Here is a 15,942-nt window from a genome sequence, read left to right on the forward strand (position 1 = left end):
TGATTTTACCGCGTGTGATTTTACCGCGTGTGATTTTACCGCGTGTGATTTTACCGCGTGTGATTTAACGCGTGTGATTTAACGCGTGTGATTTTACCGCGTGTGATTTTACCGCGTGTGATTTTACCGCGTGTGATTTTACCGCGTGTGATTTTATCGCGTGTGAGTCATTAAATGTTGTCCATGAGACCCTGTCCTCACAGGGAACAGATTTGGTTAATTAGTAGAAGTTAACCAGTGTGGATTTTCCATCAATTGGAATTTTGTGAAAGACACTCCTCTGAAATCGATCTTCGTAAAACTCCATGACGAAGGTGCGTAATAATAACAATCCCGTTTAGTACGTCAAACAAAAATGGCCGCAGCTGAACAATAAACATTCTGTCACAAATGCATATCAATCAGTCACTGACATTCGTATTGGAACGAAAACCCGGTACAATGTTTTCAAACACCGTGAAGACTCAACTCAACATTCGTGTCGACCACACAAAATAAACTCAGCAAAAAAAAAAGAAAAGAAAAGAAAAGTCCCTTTTTCAGGACCCTGTCTTTCAAAGATAATTCGTAAAAATCCAAATAACTTCACAGATCTTCATTGTAAAGAGTTTAAACACTGTTTCCCAATGCTTGTTCAATGACCCATAAACAATTAATGAACGTGCACCTGTGGAACGGTCGTTAAGACACTAACAGCTTACAGATGGTAGGCAATTAAGGTCACAGTTATGAAAACTTAGGACACTAAAGAGGCCTTTCTACTGACTCTGAAAAACACCAAAAGAAAGATGCCCAGGGTCTCTGCTCATCTGCGTGAACGTGCCTTAGGCATGCTGCAAGGAGGCATGAGGACTGCAGATGTGAGGACATGAGGACTGCAGATGTGGCCAGGGCAATAAATTGCAATGTCTGTAGTGTGAGACGCCTAAGACAGCGCTACAGGGAGACAGGATGGACATCTGATCGTCCTCGCAGTGTAAAACCACGTGGTCAGATTTGCGTTTATCGTTGAAGGAATGAGCGTTACACCGAGGCCTGTACTCTGGAGCGTGATCGAGCAAGAACAGGCAAATCTGGTGCAGTCCATGAGGAGGAGATGTACTTCATGCAGCTGGTGGCCACACCAGATACTGACTGTTACTTTTGATTTTGACCCCCCTCCCTTTGTTCAGGGACACATTATTCAATTTCTGTTAGTCACATGTCTGTGGAACTTGTTCAGTTTATGTCTCAGTTGTTGAATCTTGTTGTGTTCATACAAATATTTACACATGTTAAGTTTGCTGAAAATAAACGCAGTTGACAGTGAGAGGACATTTAATTTTTTGCTGAGTTTACGTCAAAAGCACATTAAATTGCATGATCAGTTTAGTTTTAAGTTCTGATATTTGGCAAGCGTGTTAAATAGTACAGCAGGAACTCGTTCTAGGGGGATGTGTCCAATTTGTCCTGATGGTGGCACAGTGGGCACACAGCTGAACCCCGGCAATGCTGATTTCAGTTTGAATTATTGTGGTTGTTGTTATGTCATTACGGTATCATTAAAACCTGCTGTTGTCTGGTCTGTCTCTTTGTCATGTTGATATCAGCGCTCGAATGATGAATAACAGCTGCTGGTGAGTCGTCTCTGCCTCTGACTGTCTCTGTCTGTCTCTGTCTGTCTCTCTGTCTCTCTCTCTGTCTCTGACTCTGCCTCTGTCTCTGTCTGTCTGTCTCTGTCTGTCTCTCTGTCTCTCTCTCTGTCTTTCTCTCTGCCTCTGTCTGTTTCTGTCACTCTGTCTCTCTCTCTCTGCCTCTGTCTGTCTCTATCTCTGCCTCGGTCTGTCTCTCTCTCTGCCTCGGTCTGTCTCTGTCTTTCTCTCTGCATCTGCCTTTGGCTCTGTCTGTCTGTCTGTCTGTCTCTGACTCTGTCTCAGTCCCCTCTGTCAGGGATGATCTGCCTTAATTGTGATAGTGCTACCAAGAGTCCAGAATGAATACAAATGTAACTAAAGGGGTTTGTAACCATAAACAGTCTCGTTTTAACATGGTCTCCTGGTGTCCCATCTTTAGTCGAACGTTGCGGCGGTGGAACCGGGTGTGTCGGAGGAACTGCCGCGTGGCGGTCAAGTCGGTGACGTTCTATTGGTTAGTTCTGTTTCTGGTGTTCCTCAACACCATCTGCAGCGCCTCGGAACACTACGACCAGCCAGATTGGCTCACAGAGGTCCAGGGTAGGTAACACTCTCACACACTCTCTCTCTCTCTCTCACACACACACACACACACACACACACACACACACACACACACACACACACACACACACACACACACACAGCTGAGTGGCTCTGAGCACATATAATAAATTGGAAATCTTGGTGACGCTCCCTCCCTCCCTCCCCATCTCTCTCTCTCTCCCTCGTCTCCCTCCCTCCCTCCCCGTCTCCCTCCCTCCCTCCCCGTCTCTCCCTCCCTCCCTCCCTCCCCATCTCTCTCTCTCTCCCTCCCTCCCTCCCCGTCTCTCTCTCTCTCCCTCCCCTCCCTCCCTCCCTCCCTCCCCGTCTCTCTCCCTCCCTCCCTCCCTCCCCATCTCTCTCTTCCTCCCTCCCTCCCTCCCCCATCGCTCTCTCTCTCTCCCTCCCCATCTCTCTCTCTTCCCCCCTCTCATCTCTTGTCTCTCCCTCCCTCCCTCCCTCCCTCCCTCCCTCCCTCCCTCCCTCCCTCCCTCCCTCCCTCCCTCCCTCCACTGTCTCTGTTTCTCTTCCCCCTCTCATCTCTCATCTCTCATCTCTTGTCTCCCTCCCTCCCTCCCTCCCTCCCTCCCTCCCTCCCCTGTCTCTGTTTCTCTTCCCCCTCTCATCTCTTGTCTCCCTCCCTCCCTCCCTCCCTCCCTCCCTCCCTCCCTCCCTCCCTCCCCTGTCTCTGTTTCTCTTCCCCCTCTCATCTCTTGTCTCTCTCTTTCTCTCTCTCTCCCTCCCTCCCAATCTCTCTCTCCCCTCCCTCCGTCCCTCCCTCCCTCCCCCGTCTCTCTCTCTCTTCCCCCCTCTCTATCCCTTGTCTCTCTCTCTCTCGCTCCCTCTTTCTTTCTTTCTTTCTTTCTTTCTTTCTCTCACTCTTTCTTTCTTTCTTTCTCTCTCTCTCTCTCTCTCTTCCCTCCCCTAGACATAGCCAACAAGGTTCTGCTGTCTCTGTTTACGGTGGAGATGCTGTTGAAGATGTATGCTCTGGGGACGTCTCAGACCGGCTACTTCAAAGCCTTTTTCAACCGTTTCGACTTCTTCGTGGTGTGTGGAGGCATCACGGAGACCACTCTGGTGGAGCTGGAGATCATGCCGCCTCTCGGCATCTCCGTGCTTCGCTGTGTCCGACTCCTCAGGATATTTAAAGTGACACGGTATATATATATATATATGTATATACATATATACATACTGAGGGTTGTGTGGTGTGTGGTCTGTTGTTACATCTCTGTTGCTGCGCTGTGAAGGCCTGCTATTTACACTGTACTATTTTTAGTTGTGTGGTGTTGTGAGAGTAACCTCTGTCTGTCTGTCTGTCTGTCTGTCTGTCTGTCCCTACAGTTGTGTTGTATTGTTTATAACTAGGAATGGGCACTAATATAGAAAGTCCATATCAGTTGCATTTTTACATTTGATATTATTTATTTTATTTTATTTTGTTTTACTTTTTTTTTATATAGGCATTAAACAAAGTAATAAAAAAAATAGTAAATATTGTTTTTTTTCCACCGTAATGTTGTGGTTTCAGTTCCTTTTGAGCCACCGTAGTTGCTGTCATCTGATGAGAGCTTTAACTCTAAATTTGAAAGACGAAAACTGTCTGGCTAGCTAGCCTAAACTGTAGTAAACTAACGTTATCTAGCTGTACCGCCAGACCAAATCTGAAGCTAGACTCCTATATAATTTTTTATCTGATTAGCCAAAAACAGATCTGTAGATAGCTAATGTTCGCTAAAACACGTGGTGGAAACAATAAGCAGTTAGCTAGCTAGCTACAAGCATGTTTGTTAAACCAAACAAAATGTGCACAAGCATCAACTTAACGCACAGATAATGCAAAGAACTATTCATCTTTCTTATCCAGCTAGCTATTTTGTCAGGTGGGTTCCACCACTGACTTGTCGGCTAGTCACTATTTTCTTGGCTTGTTGTCTAGCTAGTTAGCTAGCATCTAGCTGAGATGGGATAGGTAACGTTAGCTAAAGCGTATTTTTTTTAAAAGCTAGCTGGTTAACGTTAGTTACAAACATGTGCAAGCATCAACTAAAGCATCTAAATAACACCTGTATCGGTAACTGCCGAAATAATGAAAACACTTGAGTAAATAAGGGATACAGTATATATTATATTAAAAACGGGTGCTTCCACACCGGTGTGGTTCCTGAGTTGATTAAGCAAATTAACATCCCATCATTAGGGGTCATGTATAAAATGCTGGACAGGTCATTATTTTGGCCTACAATGGCGTAGCATGACAATGCCCCCATCCACATGGCACGAATGTTCACTGAATGGTTTGATGAAAACGATGTAAAGTGTAACGGCATTCTTCCTCCTCTTCTGAGGAGGAGTAGCGAGAAGGATCGGAGGACCAATGCGCAGCGTGGTTAGTGTCCATTGACGTTTATTTAAAGACATAAACTGAACACTACAAAACAATAAACGTGAAACGAACGAAACCGAAACAGTACCGCGGTGACAACAAACACACGCATACGAAAAACAAACACCCACAACTCAAAAGTGAAACCCCAGGCTACCTAAGTATGATTCTCAATCAGAGACAACTAACGACACCTGTCTCTGATTGAGAACCATACCAGGCTGAACTCAAAAACCCCAACATAGAAAAACACACATAAACTGCCCACCCCAACTCACGCCCTGACCATACTAAATAAAGACAAAACAAAGGAGATGAAGGTCAGAACGTGACATAAATCATATGCCATGGACGTCTCGGTCATCAGAGCTCAACCCGATTGAACACTTATGGGAGATTCTGGAGGGTCGCCCGAGACAGCGTTTTCCACCGACGTCAACAAAACACCAAATTATGGAATTTCTTGTGGAAGAATGATGTCACATCCCTCCAATAGAGGTCCAGACACTTGTAGATTGTATTCCGAGATGCATTGAAGTTGTTCTGGCAGCTCGTGGTGACCTCAACACTCCTATTAAGACACTTTATTTAGTTTCCTTTATTTTGTCAGTTACCAATAAGTCACAAGAACTATTAGCCTTTCTTACAATGGGCGAGCTGGCTAGTGAAAAAAGTTTTCCACCATCAGTTGTCTGTTGTCGATTACATTGTGTTCCGTCACCACTGTTTGTGGGCTAGCTAGCTAGCTAGTTTGCTAGCAGGACTTGTGGAGAAACAAATAAATCTATGGATGAAACTTGAAATTCATTGTTGCCATGGAAGTATTTCCTTGCCTGTTTTGACAATCTTTTTTTATTATTATTTATTTATTTATTTGTACCTTTATTTAACTTGGCAAGTCAGTTAAGAAAAAAAATCTTATTTTCAATGACGGCCTAGGAACAGTGGGGTTGACTGCCTGTTCAGGGGCAGAAGGACAGATTTGTACCTTGTCAGCTCAGGGACTTGAACTTGCAACCTTCCGGTTACTAGTCCAACACTCTAATCACTAGGCTACCCTGCCGCTGCAAAATTAAAGTTAGAGAGCTGGTCCTATCGGTGAACCCACGCTATGGCTTTGCTTTTCTCCTAGCTACCAGACAAGTGTGGCAACAAAAGCTTTTTTTGTGTGTTTTGTTGTTGTTGTTGTTGTTGTGTTTACTTTTACAAAATAGTGTAGAAAGTGGGTAAAATACAACTTCAACGATATCACGACATGCCTCAGTCATATCGATATCAAACAATGCCGATATCATATAGAATTATCTGTATTGGTGCCCACTGTCATGTAAAAATCTTCCCAGCATGAAATAGTTCCTAATCGTTCTGATTGTATTGTGATTGTGAGTGTGCAAAGCTGTCATCAAGGCAAAGGGTGGCTATTTGAAGAATCTCAAATATAAATAATAACTTTAGACCAGTCGTGTATAACTAACCCCTGTCTGTCTGTCTGTATCCACCACTATTTATAACTAACCCCGGTCTGTCTGTATCCACCACTATTTATAACTAACCCCGGTCTGTCTGTATCCACCACTATTTATAACTAACCCCTGTCTGTCTGTCTGTATCCACCACTATTTATAACTAACCCCGGTCTGTCTGTATCCACCACTATTTATAACTAACCCCAGTCTGTCTGTATCCACCACTATTTATAACTAACCCCTGTCTGTTTGTATCCACCACTATTTATAACTAACCCCTGTCTGTCTGTATTCCCTCTATTTATAACTAACCCCTGTCTGTCTGTATCCACCACTATTTATAACTAACCCCTGTCTGTCTGTATCCACCTCTATTTATAAGTAAACCCCTGTCTGTCTGTATCCACCACTATTTATAACTAACCCCTGTCTGTCTGTATCCACCTCTATTTATAACTAACCCCTGTCTGTCTGTATCCACCTCTATTTATAACTAACCCCTGTCTGTCTGTATCCACCACTATGTATAACTAACCCCTGTCTGTCTGTATCCACCACTATTTAAAACTAACCCCTGTCTGTCTGTATCCACCACTATTTATAACTAACCCCTGTCTGTCTGTATCCACCTCTATTTATAACTAACCCCTATCTGTCTCTGTCTGTCTGTCTGTCTGTCTGTCTGTCTGTCTGTCCCACCAGTTGTATTGTATTGTTGCTAATAAATAACTACCGTCTCTCCGTTCTGTCTGTCCCTCTAGTCACTGGACAGCTCTGTCCAACCTGGTGGCCTCTCTGCTCAACTCGATGAAGTCTATCATGTCCCTTCTCCTCCTGCTCTTCCTTTTCCTGATCATCTTCGCTCTGCTGGGCATGCAGCTGTTCGGAGGGAAGTTCAATTTCGACGAGACCCAGACCAAGAGGAGCACCTTCGACACCTTCTCCCAAGCCCTGCTTACCTGCTTCCAGGTAACCCCACCTGAAAAAAAGGCTTCATAATGCTTTGTAATGTATTAGAATGCTTCATGATGATTTGTAATGCCCCATACAATAAGACTACATGGAGGATGGGATCTGAACAAGGCTTAATTATGATTCATATGATGATTTGTTATGGTTCATGATGCATTATTTAAATAAAAAATGATTCACGATGCTCCGTAAATGCTTAATCATGCTTCGTAATGCTTCACAATGCTTCATAATGCTTCATCGTGCTTCGCAATGCTTTGTAAAGCTTTGTAAAGTAAGATTATACGGAGGATGGGATCTGAACAAGGCTTCATAAGGCTTTACAGTAGTGTTTCATGTTTGTTTTGAATAAGCATGTTGTTTCTCTCTCTCTCTCTGTTTCTCTCTCTCTCTGTCTCTCTCTCTCTCTCTCTCTCTCTCTGTCTCTCTCTCTCTCTCTCTGTTTCTCTCTCTCTCTGTCTCTCTCTCTCTCTCTCTCTCTCTCTCTCTCTCTCTCTCTCTCTCTGTCTCTCTCTCTCTCTCTCTGTTTCTCTCTCTCTCTGTCTCTCTCTCTGTCTCTCTCTCTCTCGCTCTCTCTCTCTCTCTCTCTCGCTCTCTCTCCCTGTCTCTCTCTCTCTCTCTGTCTCTCTCTCTCTCTCTCTCTCCGTCATGTCAGATTCTAACAGGTGAGGACTGGAACTTAGTGATGTACGACGGCATCATGGCGTACGGAGGGCCTGTCTTCCCTGGCATGATCATCTGTATCTACTTTGTCATCCTCTTCATCTGTGGTAACTGTATCCTTTCACAGAGACCATCATCATCATCACAGGAATGGTGTTGTTTACTGTTTTGAATAGAGAGAGAAAAAAAAGGGGGGATATCTGGTAACTGTTTTGGTTCTCTGTGTATTTCACATTTTTGTCCAACTCATGTAATTAATATTCCTTGAGTACACCATTATCCACCCACAGTACACATACACCCACCCACAGTACACATACACCCACCCACAGTACACATATTTACACACCCAATACACATATTTACACCCACAGCGCACACATTATACACCCACAGTGCACACATTATACACCCACAGTTTACATAGTTACACTCCCAGAACAGGCATTATACACCCATTATACTAGTATGTCCCTTGTGTCTGTGTCTTCGTCCCTAACGGTCTGGTCAGATATCCTGCTGAACGTCTTCTTGGCTATCGCTGTGGACAACTTAGCAGGAGGAGACGGTGACACGAAGAAAGAGTAAGATTGGAGGGATAATAAATGAGAAAGGGCCTCGACAATACAAAGAAACATGAAGGGGCTGAAATGGAGAACGCGGTGGAAAGAAATCCGATGTTTCATTCATTTCTTCTTCTTTTACAGAGAGAAGAAAGAAGAGGGGGAAGCAAAGGAAGGGGAGGGAGAGAATGGAGAACTGAAGGTAATTATTATTATAGATATTTATACCTTTATTTACCTTCCCTTACATGGAGGACGCTGGGCCAATTGTGCGCCATTAGTGTTGTTGTTGTTGGTGGTGTAGTTGGTGGTGTAGTTTTTGGTGTTGTTGTAGTTGTTGTTGGTGTCGTTGGTGGTGTTGTTTTTGGTGTTGTTGTTGTTGTTGTAGTTGTTGTTGTTGTTGTTGGTGTAGTTGTTGTTGGTGTAATTGTTGGTGGTGTTGTTGTTGTTGGTGTAATTGTTGGTGGTGTTGTTGTTGGTGGTGTTGTTTTTGGGTTTGTTGTTGTTGGTGTTGTTGTTGTTGTTGTTGTTGTTGTTGGTGTAGTTGTTGTTGGTGTAATTGTTGGTGGTGTTGTTGTTGTTGGTGTAGTTGTTGTTGGTGTAGTTGTTGTTGGTGTAGTTGGTGGTGTAATTGTTGGTGGTGTTGTTGGTGTCGTTGTTGTCGTTGTTGGTGGTGTAGTTGTTGTTGGTGGTGGTGGTGGTGTAGTTGTTGGTGGTGTTGATGGTGTCGTTGTTGTCGTTGTTGGTGGTGTTGTTGGTGTCGTTGTTGTCGTTGTTGATGGTGTCGTTGTTGTCGTTGTTGGTGGTGTTGTTGGTGTCGTTGTTGTCGTTGTTGGTGGTGTAGTTGTTGTCGTTGTTGGTGGTGTAGTTGTTGGTGGTGTTGATGGTGGTGTAGTTGTTGGTGGTGTTGATGGTGGTGGTGTTGTTTCATACTGAATGTACTTGCTCTACTCTTTTTCTCAGATTGACGTTGATGATGAGACTGAGTATGAGGAAGAGGAGGAGCCTGAACAGACAGAAGGTGAGGAGGAGCTTGCAATATTAGTACTATTATATATCATACTATCATATTATTTTATATAGCAGTACCCGAATATGTACAATATATGACCACTTTGGTACAGTAGCTCTTTGGTATTTTATAATTGTATAAATGTTATGCAGTGTGTCCTGTGTCTTTGAAATGTCCGCTGTGTGTCTTTGAAATGTCTATAAGCTACATTATTGTATTACTCACATGGCCAGGGACAGGAGATGTAAATGAGCTATTTGTCTTAATCTAGTGTAATGCATACATCTAGTACAGGGCTCTTCATCCCTGTTCCTGAAGAGCTACCCTCCTGGAGGTTTTCTCTCCAACCCCAGCTGTAACTAACCTGATTCAGCTTATCAACCACCTAATAATTGGAATTAAGGTGTACTAGAATAGTGTTGGAATGAAAACCTAGAGGACAGTAGCTCTCCAGGAACAGGGTTGGAATGAAACCCTAGAGGACAGTAGCTCTCCAGGAACAGGGTTGGAGATAAAACCTAGAGGACAGTAGCTCTCCAGGAACAGGGTTGGAGTTAAAACCTACAGGACAGTAGCTCTCCAGGAACAGGGTTGGAGATAAAAACCTAGAGGACAGTAGCTCTCCAGGAACAGAGTTTGAGTTAAAACCTAGAGGACAGTAGCTCTCCAGGAACAGGGTTGGAGTTAAAAAAAAACATACAGGAGGGTAGCTCTCAAGGAACAGGGTTGGAATTAAAACCTACATGAAGGTAGCTCTCTAGGAACAGGGTTGGAATTAAAACCTACATGAAGGTAGCTCTCTAGGAACAGGGTTGGAATTAAAACCTACAGGAAGGTAGCTCTCCAGGAACAGGGTTGGAATTAAAACCTACAGGAAGGTAGCTCTCCAGGAACAGGGTTGGAATGAAAACCTAGAGGACAGTAGCTCTCCAGGAACAGGGTTGGAGTTAAAAACTACAGGAAGGTAACTCTCCAGGAACAGGGTTGGAATTAAAACCTACAGGAAGGTAGCTCTCCAGGAACAGGGTTGGAATTAAAACCTACAGGAAGGTAGCTCTCCAGGAACAGGGTTGGAATTAAAACCTACAGGAAGGTAGCTCTCCAGGAACAGGGTTGGAATTAAAACCTACAGGAAGGTAGCTCTCCAGCAACAGGGTTGGAATTAAAACCTACAGAAAGGTAGCTCTCCAGGAACAGGGTTGGAATTAAAACCTACAGGAAGGTAGCTCTCCAGGAACAGGGTTGGAATTAAAACCTACAGGAAGGTAGCTCTCCAGGAACAGGGTTGGAATTAAAACCTACAGGAAGGTAGCTCTCCAGGAACAGGGTTGGAATTAAAACCTACAGGAAGGTAGCTCTCCAGCAACAGGGTTGGAATTAAAACCTACAGAAAGGTAGCTCTCCAGGAACAGGGTTGGAATTAAAACCTACAGAAAGGTAGCTCTCCAGGAACAGGGTTGGAATTAAAACCTACAGGAAGGTAGCTCTCCAGGAACAGGGTTGGAATTAAAACCTACAGGAAGGTAACTCTCCAGGAACAGGTTTGGAATTAAAACCTACAGGAAGGTAGCTCTCCAGGAACAGGGTTGGAATTAAAACCTACATGAAGGTAGCTCTCTAGGAACAGGGTTGGAATTAAAACCTACATGAAGGTAGCTCTCTAGGAACAGGGTTGGAATTAAAACCTACAGGAAGGTAGCTCTCCAGGAACAGGGTTGGAATTAAAACCTACAGGAAGGTAGCTCTCCAGGAACAGGGTTGGAATGAAAACCTAGAGGACAGTAGCTCTCCAGGAACAGGGTTGGAGTTAAAAACTACAGGAAGGTAACTCTCCAGGAACAGGGTTGGAATTAAAACCTACAGGAAGGTAGCTCTCCAGGAACAGGGTTGGAATTAAAACCTACAGGAAGGTAGCTCTCCAGGAACAGGGTTGGAATTAAAACCTACAGGAAGGTAGCTCTCCAGGAACAGGGTTGGAATTAAAACCTACAGGAAGGTAGCTCTCCAGCAACAGGGTTGGAATTAAAACCTACAGAAAGGTAGCTCTCCAGGAACAGGGTTGGAATTAAAACCTACAGGAAGGTAGCTCTCCAGGAACAGGGTTGGAATTAAAACCTACAGGAAGGTAGCTCTCCAGGAACAGGGTTGGAATTAAAACCTACAGGAAGGTAGCTCTCCAGGAACAGGGTTGGAATTAAAACCTACAGGAAGGTAGCTCTCCAGCAACAGGGTTGGAATTAAAACCTACAGAAAGGTAGCTCTCCAGGAACAGGGTTGGAATTAAAACCTACAGAAAGGTAGCTCTCCAGGAACAGGGTTGGAATTAAAACCTACAGGAAGGTAGCTCTCCAGGAACAGGGTTGGAATTAAAACCTACAGGAAGGTAACTCTCCAGGAACAGGTTTGGAATTAAAACCTACAGGAAGGTAGCTCTCCAGGAACAGGGTTGGAATTAAAACCTACAGGAAGGTAGCTCTCCAGGAACAGGGTTGGAATTAAAACCTACAGAAAGGTAGCTCTCCAGGAACAGGGTTGGAATTAAAACCTACAGGAAGGTAGCTCTCCAGGAACAGGGTTGGAATTAAAACCTACAGGAAGGTAGCTCTCCAGGAACAGGGTTGGAATTAAAACCTACAGGAAGGTAGCTCTCCAGCAACAGGGTTGGAATTAAAACCTACAGAAAGGTAGCTCTCCAGGAACAGGGTTGGAATTAAAACCTACAGGAAGGTAGCTCTCCAGGAACAGGGTTGGAATTAAAACCTACAGGAAGGTAGCTCTCCAGGAACAGGGTTGGAATTAAAACCTACAGGAAGGTAGCTCTCCAGGAACAGGGTTGGAATTAAAACCTACAGGAAGGTAGCTCTCCAGCAACAGGGTTGGAATTAAAACCTACAGAAAGGTAGCTCTCCAGGAACAGGGTTGGAATTAAAACCTACAGAAAGGTAGCTCTCCAGGAACAGGATTGGAATTAAAACCTACAGGAAGGTAGCTCTCCAGGAACAGGGTTGGAATTAAAACCTACAGGAAGGTAACTCTCCAGGAACAGGTTTGGAATTAAAACCTACAGGAAGGTAGCTCTCCAGGAACAGGGTTGGAATTAAAACCTACAGGAAGGTAGCTCTCCAGGAACAGGGTTGGAATTAAAACCTACAGAAAGGTAGCTCTCCAGGAACAGGGTTGGAATTAAAACCTACAGGAAGGTAGCTCTCCAGGAACAGGGTTGGAATTAAAACCTACAGAAAGGTAGCTCTCCAGGAACAGGGTTGGAGAGCCCTGAAATAGTTAATCTAGTATAATGCATAAATCTAGTGCTATGCATCACATTTCTTGTAAGATTTTATGTTTTAATTGTACGTGATCCCTGTCAAAACAAAAGGTGAGGAGCATGCAACAGAAGGAGGTGAGGAGCATGCAGTAGTAGGTGAGGATAAGTCCTTCAGACCAGGGTCAAATGCATGGTTCAAATACTTTCAATATTTGTGTGCTTGGTTTATTTGTTCAGACAGTATGGAACCAGTGGTCCTAACAGTCTAAACTGTTATTTGTGTGCTTGGTTTATTTGTTCAGACAGTATGGAACCAGTGGTCCTAACAGTCTAAACTCGGCAAGCTTAAATCAAGCACACCTCATAAAATATGCATTTGATCCAAGTCTGTTCATCAATCCAACCACATCGGCGTTAGCCGATGTGAACTGACTAGCTAGTTAGCGGTGCGCGCTAGTGGCGTTCAGTCTGTGATGTTACCCACTACGAGACTTTGTAATAGCTGTTTCCATTGCTCTGTAAAGACCGTGGTCTTTGTGAAGTGACAGTTAACGATGCTAGATGGTGGACAGTTATTGATGTGTTCAGATGGTCCCTGGTTCAAGCCCAGGTTTGGGGGCAAGAAGCGGGACGGAAGTAATGCTGTTGACCCAAGTCTGTTTATCCATCCTAGCATATACTGTACACTTTCTGGGGGAAAAAGGAACCCAAAATGGTTCTTTGGCTGTCCGTGTATGAGAACCATTTTGGGTTCCAGGGAGAACCCTCTGTGTAAAGGGTGCTACACGGAACCCAAAAGGGTTCTCCCTGGAACCCAGAAGGGTTCTCCCTGGAACCCAAAAGGTTTCTACCTGGAACCCAAAAGGGTTCTAACTGGAACTAAAAGGGTTCTACCTGGAACCCAAAAGGGTTCTATCTGGAACCCAAAAGGGTTCTAACTGGAACTAAAAGGGTTCTACCTGGAACCAAAACGGTTCTACCTGGAATCCAAAAAGGGTTCTAACTGGAACTAAAACAGTTTTGCCTATAGGGACAGTCAAAGAACCCTTTTGAAACCCTTTTTCCTGAGAGTTTAAGGCGATTCCAGAATTCTCCTCTGTAACCCCGGGACTGCAGAAGGGCTTTGGTGTCGCACAGCCCACTGAGCACACCACGTCGTTTCAACGTGGACACTGTGATGATATTTGGTAGAGACCTTGATCAATGACATTTCAACCTTTATTCACCCCACTCAAAAAGACAGCCAGAAGTTTGTTGAATTCCCAATGACAATTAAATCCAATTTTATTTGAAACATGTACCGAGTACAACAGGTGGAATACCGGGAAATGCTGACTTACAAGCCCTAACCAACAATGCAATTCAAGAAATAGACGCAAGAAAATATTTACTGAATAAACTGAAGTAAAAAATGTAATGAAAAGATACACAATAAAATAACAATAATGAGGCTATATACAGGGGGTACCGATACCGGGGTACAGCTTAGTCGAGGTAATTGAGGTCATTTGTACATGTAGGTATGGGTAAAGTGACTATGCATAGATAATAAACAGCTTAGTCGAGGTAATTGAGGTCATAATAAACAGGTTAGTCGAGGTAATTGAGGTCATTTGTACTTGTAGGTATGGGTAAAGTGACTATGCATAGATAATAAACAGCTTAGTCGAGGTAATTGAGGTCATAATAAACAGGTTAGTTGAGGTAATTGAGGTCATTTGTACATGTAGGTATGGGTAAAGTGACTATGCATAGATAATAAACAGCTTAGTCGAGGTAATTGAGGTCATAATAAACAGGTTAGTCGAGGTAATTGAGGTAATTTGTACATGTAGGGAGGGGTTAAGTGACTATGCATAGATAATAAACAGCTTAGTCGAGGTAATTGAGGTCATTTGTACATGTAGGGAGGGGTAAAGTGACTATGCATAGATAATAAACAGCTTAGTCGAGGTAATTGAGGTCATTTGTACATGTAGGGAGGGGTAAAGTGACTATGCATAGATAATAAACAGGTTAGTCGAGGTAATTGAGGTCATTTGTACATGTAGGTATGGGTAAAGGGACTATGATAATAAACAGAGAGTTGAAGCGGTGTAAAAACAAAGGGGATGAATGTAAATAGTCCGGGTGGCCATTTGATTAATTGTTCTGCAGTCTTATGGCTTGGGGTTAAAATATGTTAATAAGGAACCGTTTGGACCTAGACTTGGCGCTCCAGTACCGCTTGCTGTGAGGTAGCAGAGAGAACAGTCTATGACTGACAGGGTGACTGGAGTCTTTGACATTTTTTGGGGTCTTCCTCTGACACCGCCTAGTATATTCAGTACCAGTCAAAAGTTTGGACACACCTACTCATTCAAGAGTTTTTCTTTATTATTTTTCATTTTCTACGTTGAAGAATAATAGTGAAGACATCAAAACTGTGAAATAGCACATATGGAATCATGTAGTAACCAAAAAAGTGTTAAACAAATCTAAATATATTTTAGATTCTTCAAAGGAGCCACCCTTTGCCTTGATGACAGCTTTGCAAACTCTTGGCATTCTCTCAACCAGCTGCATGAGGAATGTTTTTCCAACAGTCTTGAAGGAGTTCCCACATATGCTGAGCACTTGTTGGCTGCTTTTCCTTCACCCTGTGGTCCAACTCAGCCCAAACCGTCTCAATTGGGTTGAGGTCGGGTGATTGTGGAGGCCAGGTCATCTGATGCAGCACTCCCTCACTATCCTTGGTCAAATATCCCTTACACAGCCTGGAGGTGTGTTTTGATCCTGTTGAAAAACAAATGATAGTCCCACTAAGAGCAAACCAGATGGGATGGCGTATCACTACAGAATGTTTTGATAGCCATGCTGGTTAAGTGTGCCTTGAATTCTAAATAAATCACAGGCAGTGTCACCAGCAAAGCACATCCACACCATCACACCTCCTCCTCCATGCTTCATGGTGGGAACTACACATGCGGAGATCATCCGTTCACCCACACCCCGTCTCACAAAGACAGTGTTTGGAACCAAAAATCGTAAATTTGGACTCATCAGACCAAAGGACAGATTTCCACATGTCTAGTGTCCATTGCTCATGTTTCTTGGCCCAAGCAAGTCTCTTCTTAGTATTGGTGTCCTTTAGTAGTCGTTTCTTTGCAGTAAATTTACCATGGAGGCCTGATTCACGCAGTCTCCTCTGAACAGTTGATGTTGAGATGTGTCTCTTACTCTGTGAAGCATTTATTTGGGCTGCAATCTGGGGTGCAATTAACTTTAATGAACTTATCCTCTGCAGCAGAGGTAACTCTCGGTCTTCCTTTCCTGTGGCAGTCCTCATGAGAGCCAGTTTCATCATAGTACTTGATGGTTTTTGCAACTGCACTTGAAGAAACTTTAAAAGTACTT

At 43.7% G+C, this 15,942-nt stretch overlaps 1 protein-coding gene across 4 annotated transcripts in view; it reads left to right on the forward strand.

Moving 5' to 3' along the window:
• cacna1fb (calcium voltage-gated channel subunit alpha1 Fb) overlaps positions 1–15,942 on the forward strand; it is a 204,660-nt gene that overhangs the window by 76,930 nt on the left and 111,788 nt on the right. For all 4 annotated transcript variants that reach the window (XM_090185540.1, XM_036989057.2, XM_090185541.1 and 1 more), the window contains exons 12-19: positions 1,590–1,616; positions 2,053–2,213; positions 3,145–3,376; positions 6,833–7,040; positions 7,699–7,819; positions 8,218–8,290; positions 8,414–8,471; positions 9,233–9,290. In XM_090185540.1, the coding sequence (XP_090041666.1) occupies positions 1,590–1,616; positions 2,053–2,213; positions 3,145–3,376; positions 6,833–7,040; positions 7,699–7,819; positions 8,218–8,290; positions 8,414–8,471; positions 9,233–9,290 (938 nt within the window). The remainder of the gene's footprint in view (positions 1–1,589; positions 1,617–2,052; positions 2,214–3,144; positions 3,377–6,832; positions 7,041–7,698; positions 7,820–8,217; positions 8,291–8,413; positions 8,472–9,232; positions 9,291–15,942) is intronic.

This window comes from Oncorhynchus mykiss, chromosome 9 (assembly GCF_057628025.1).
Source record: "Oncorhynchus mykiss isolate SJ-2025 chromosome 9, ASM5762802v1, whole genome shotgun sequence".
NCBI classification, from domain to species: Eukaryota; Metazoa; Chordata; class Actinopteri; order Salmoniformes; family Salmonidae; genus Oncorhynchus; species Oncorhynchus mykiss.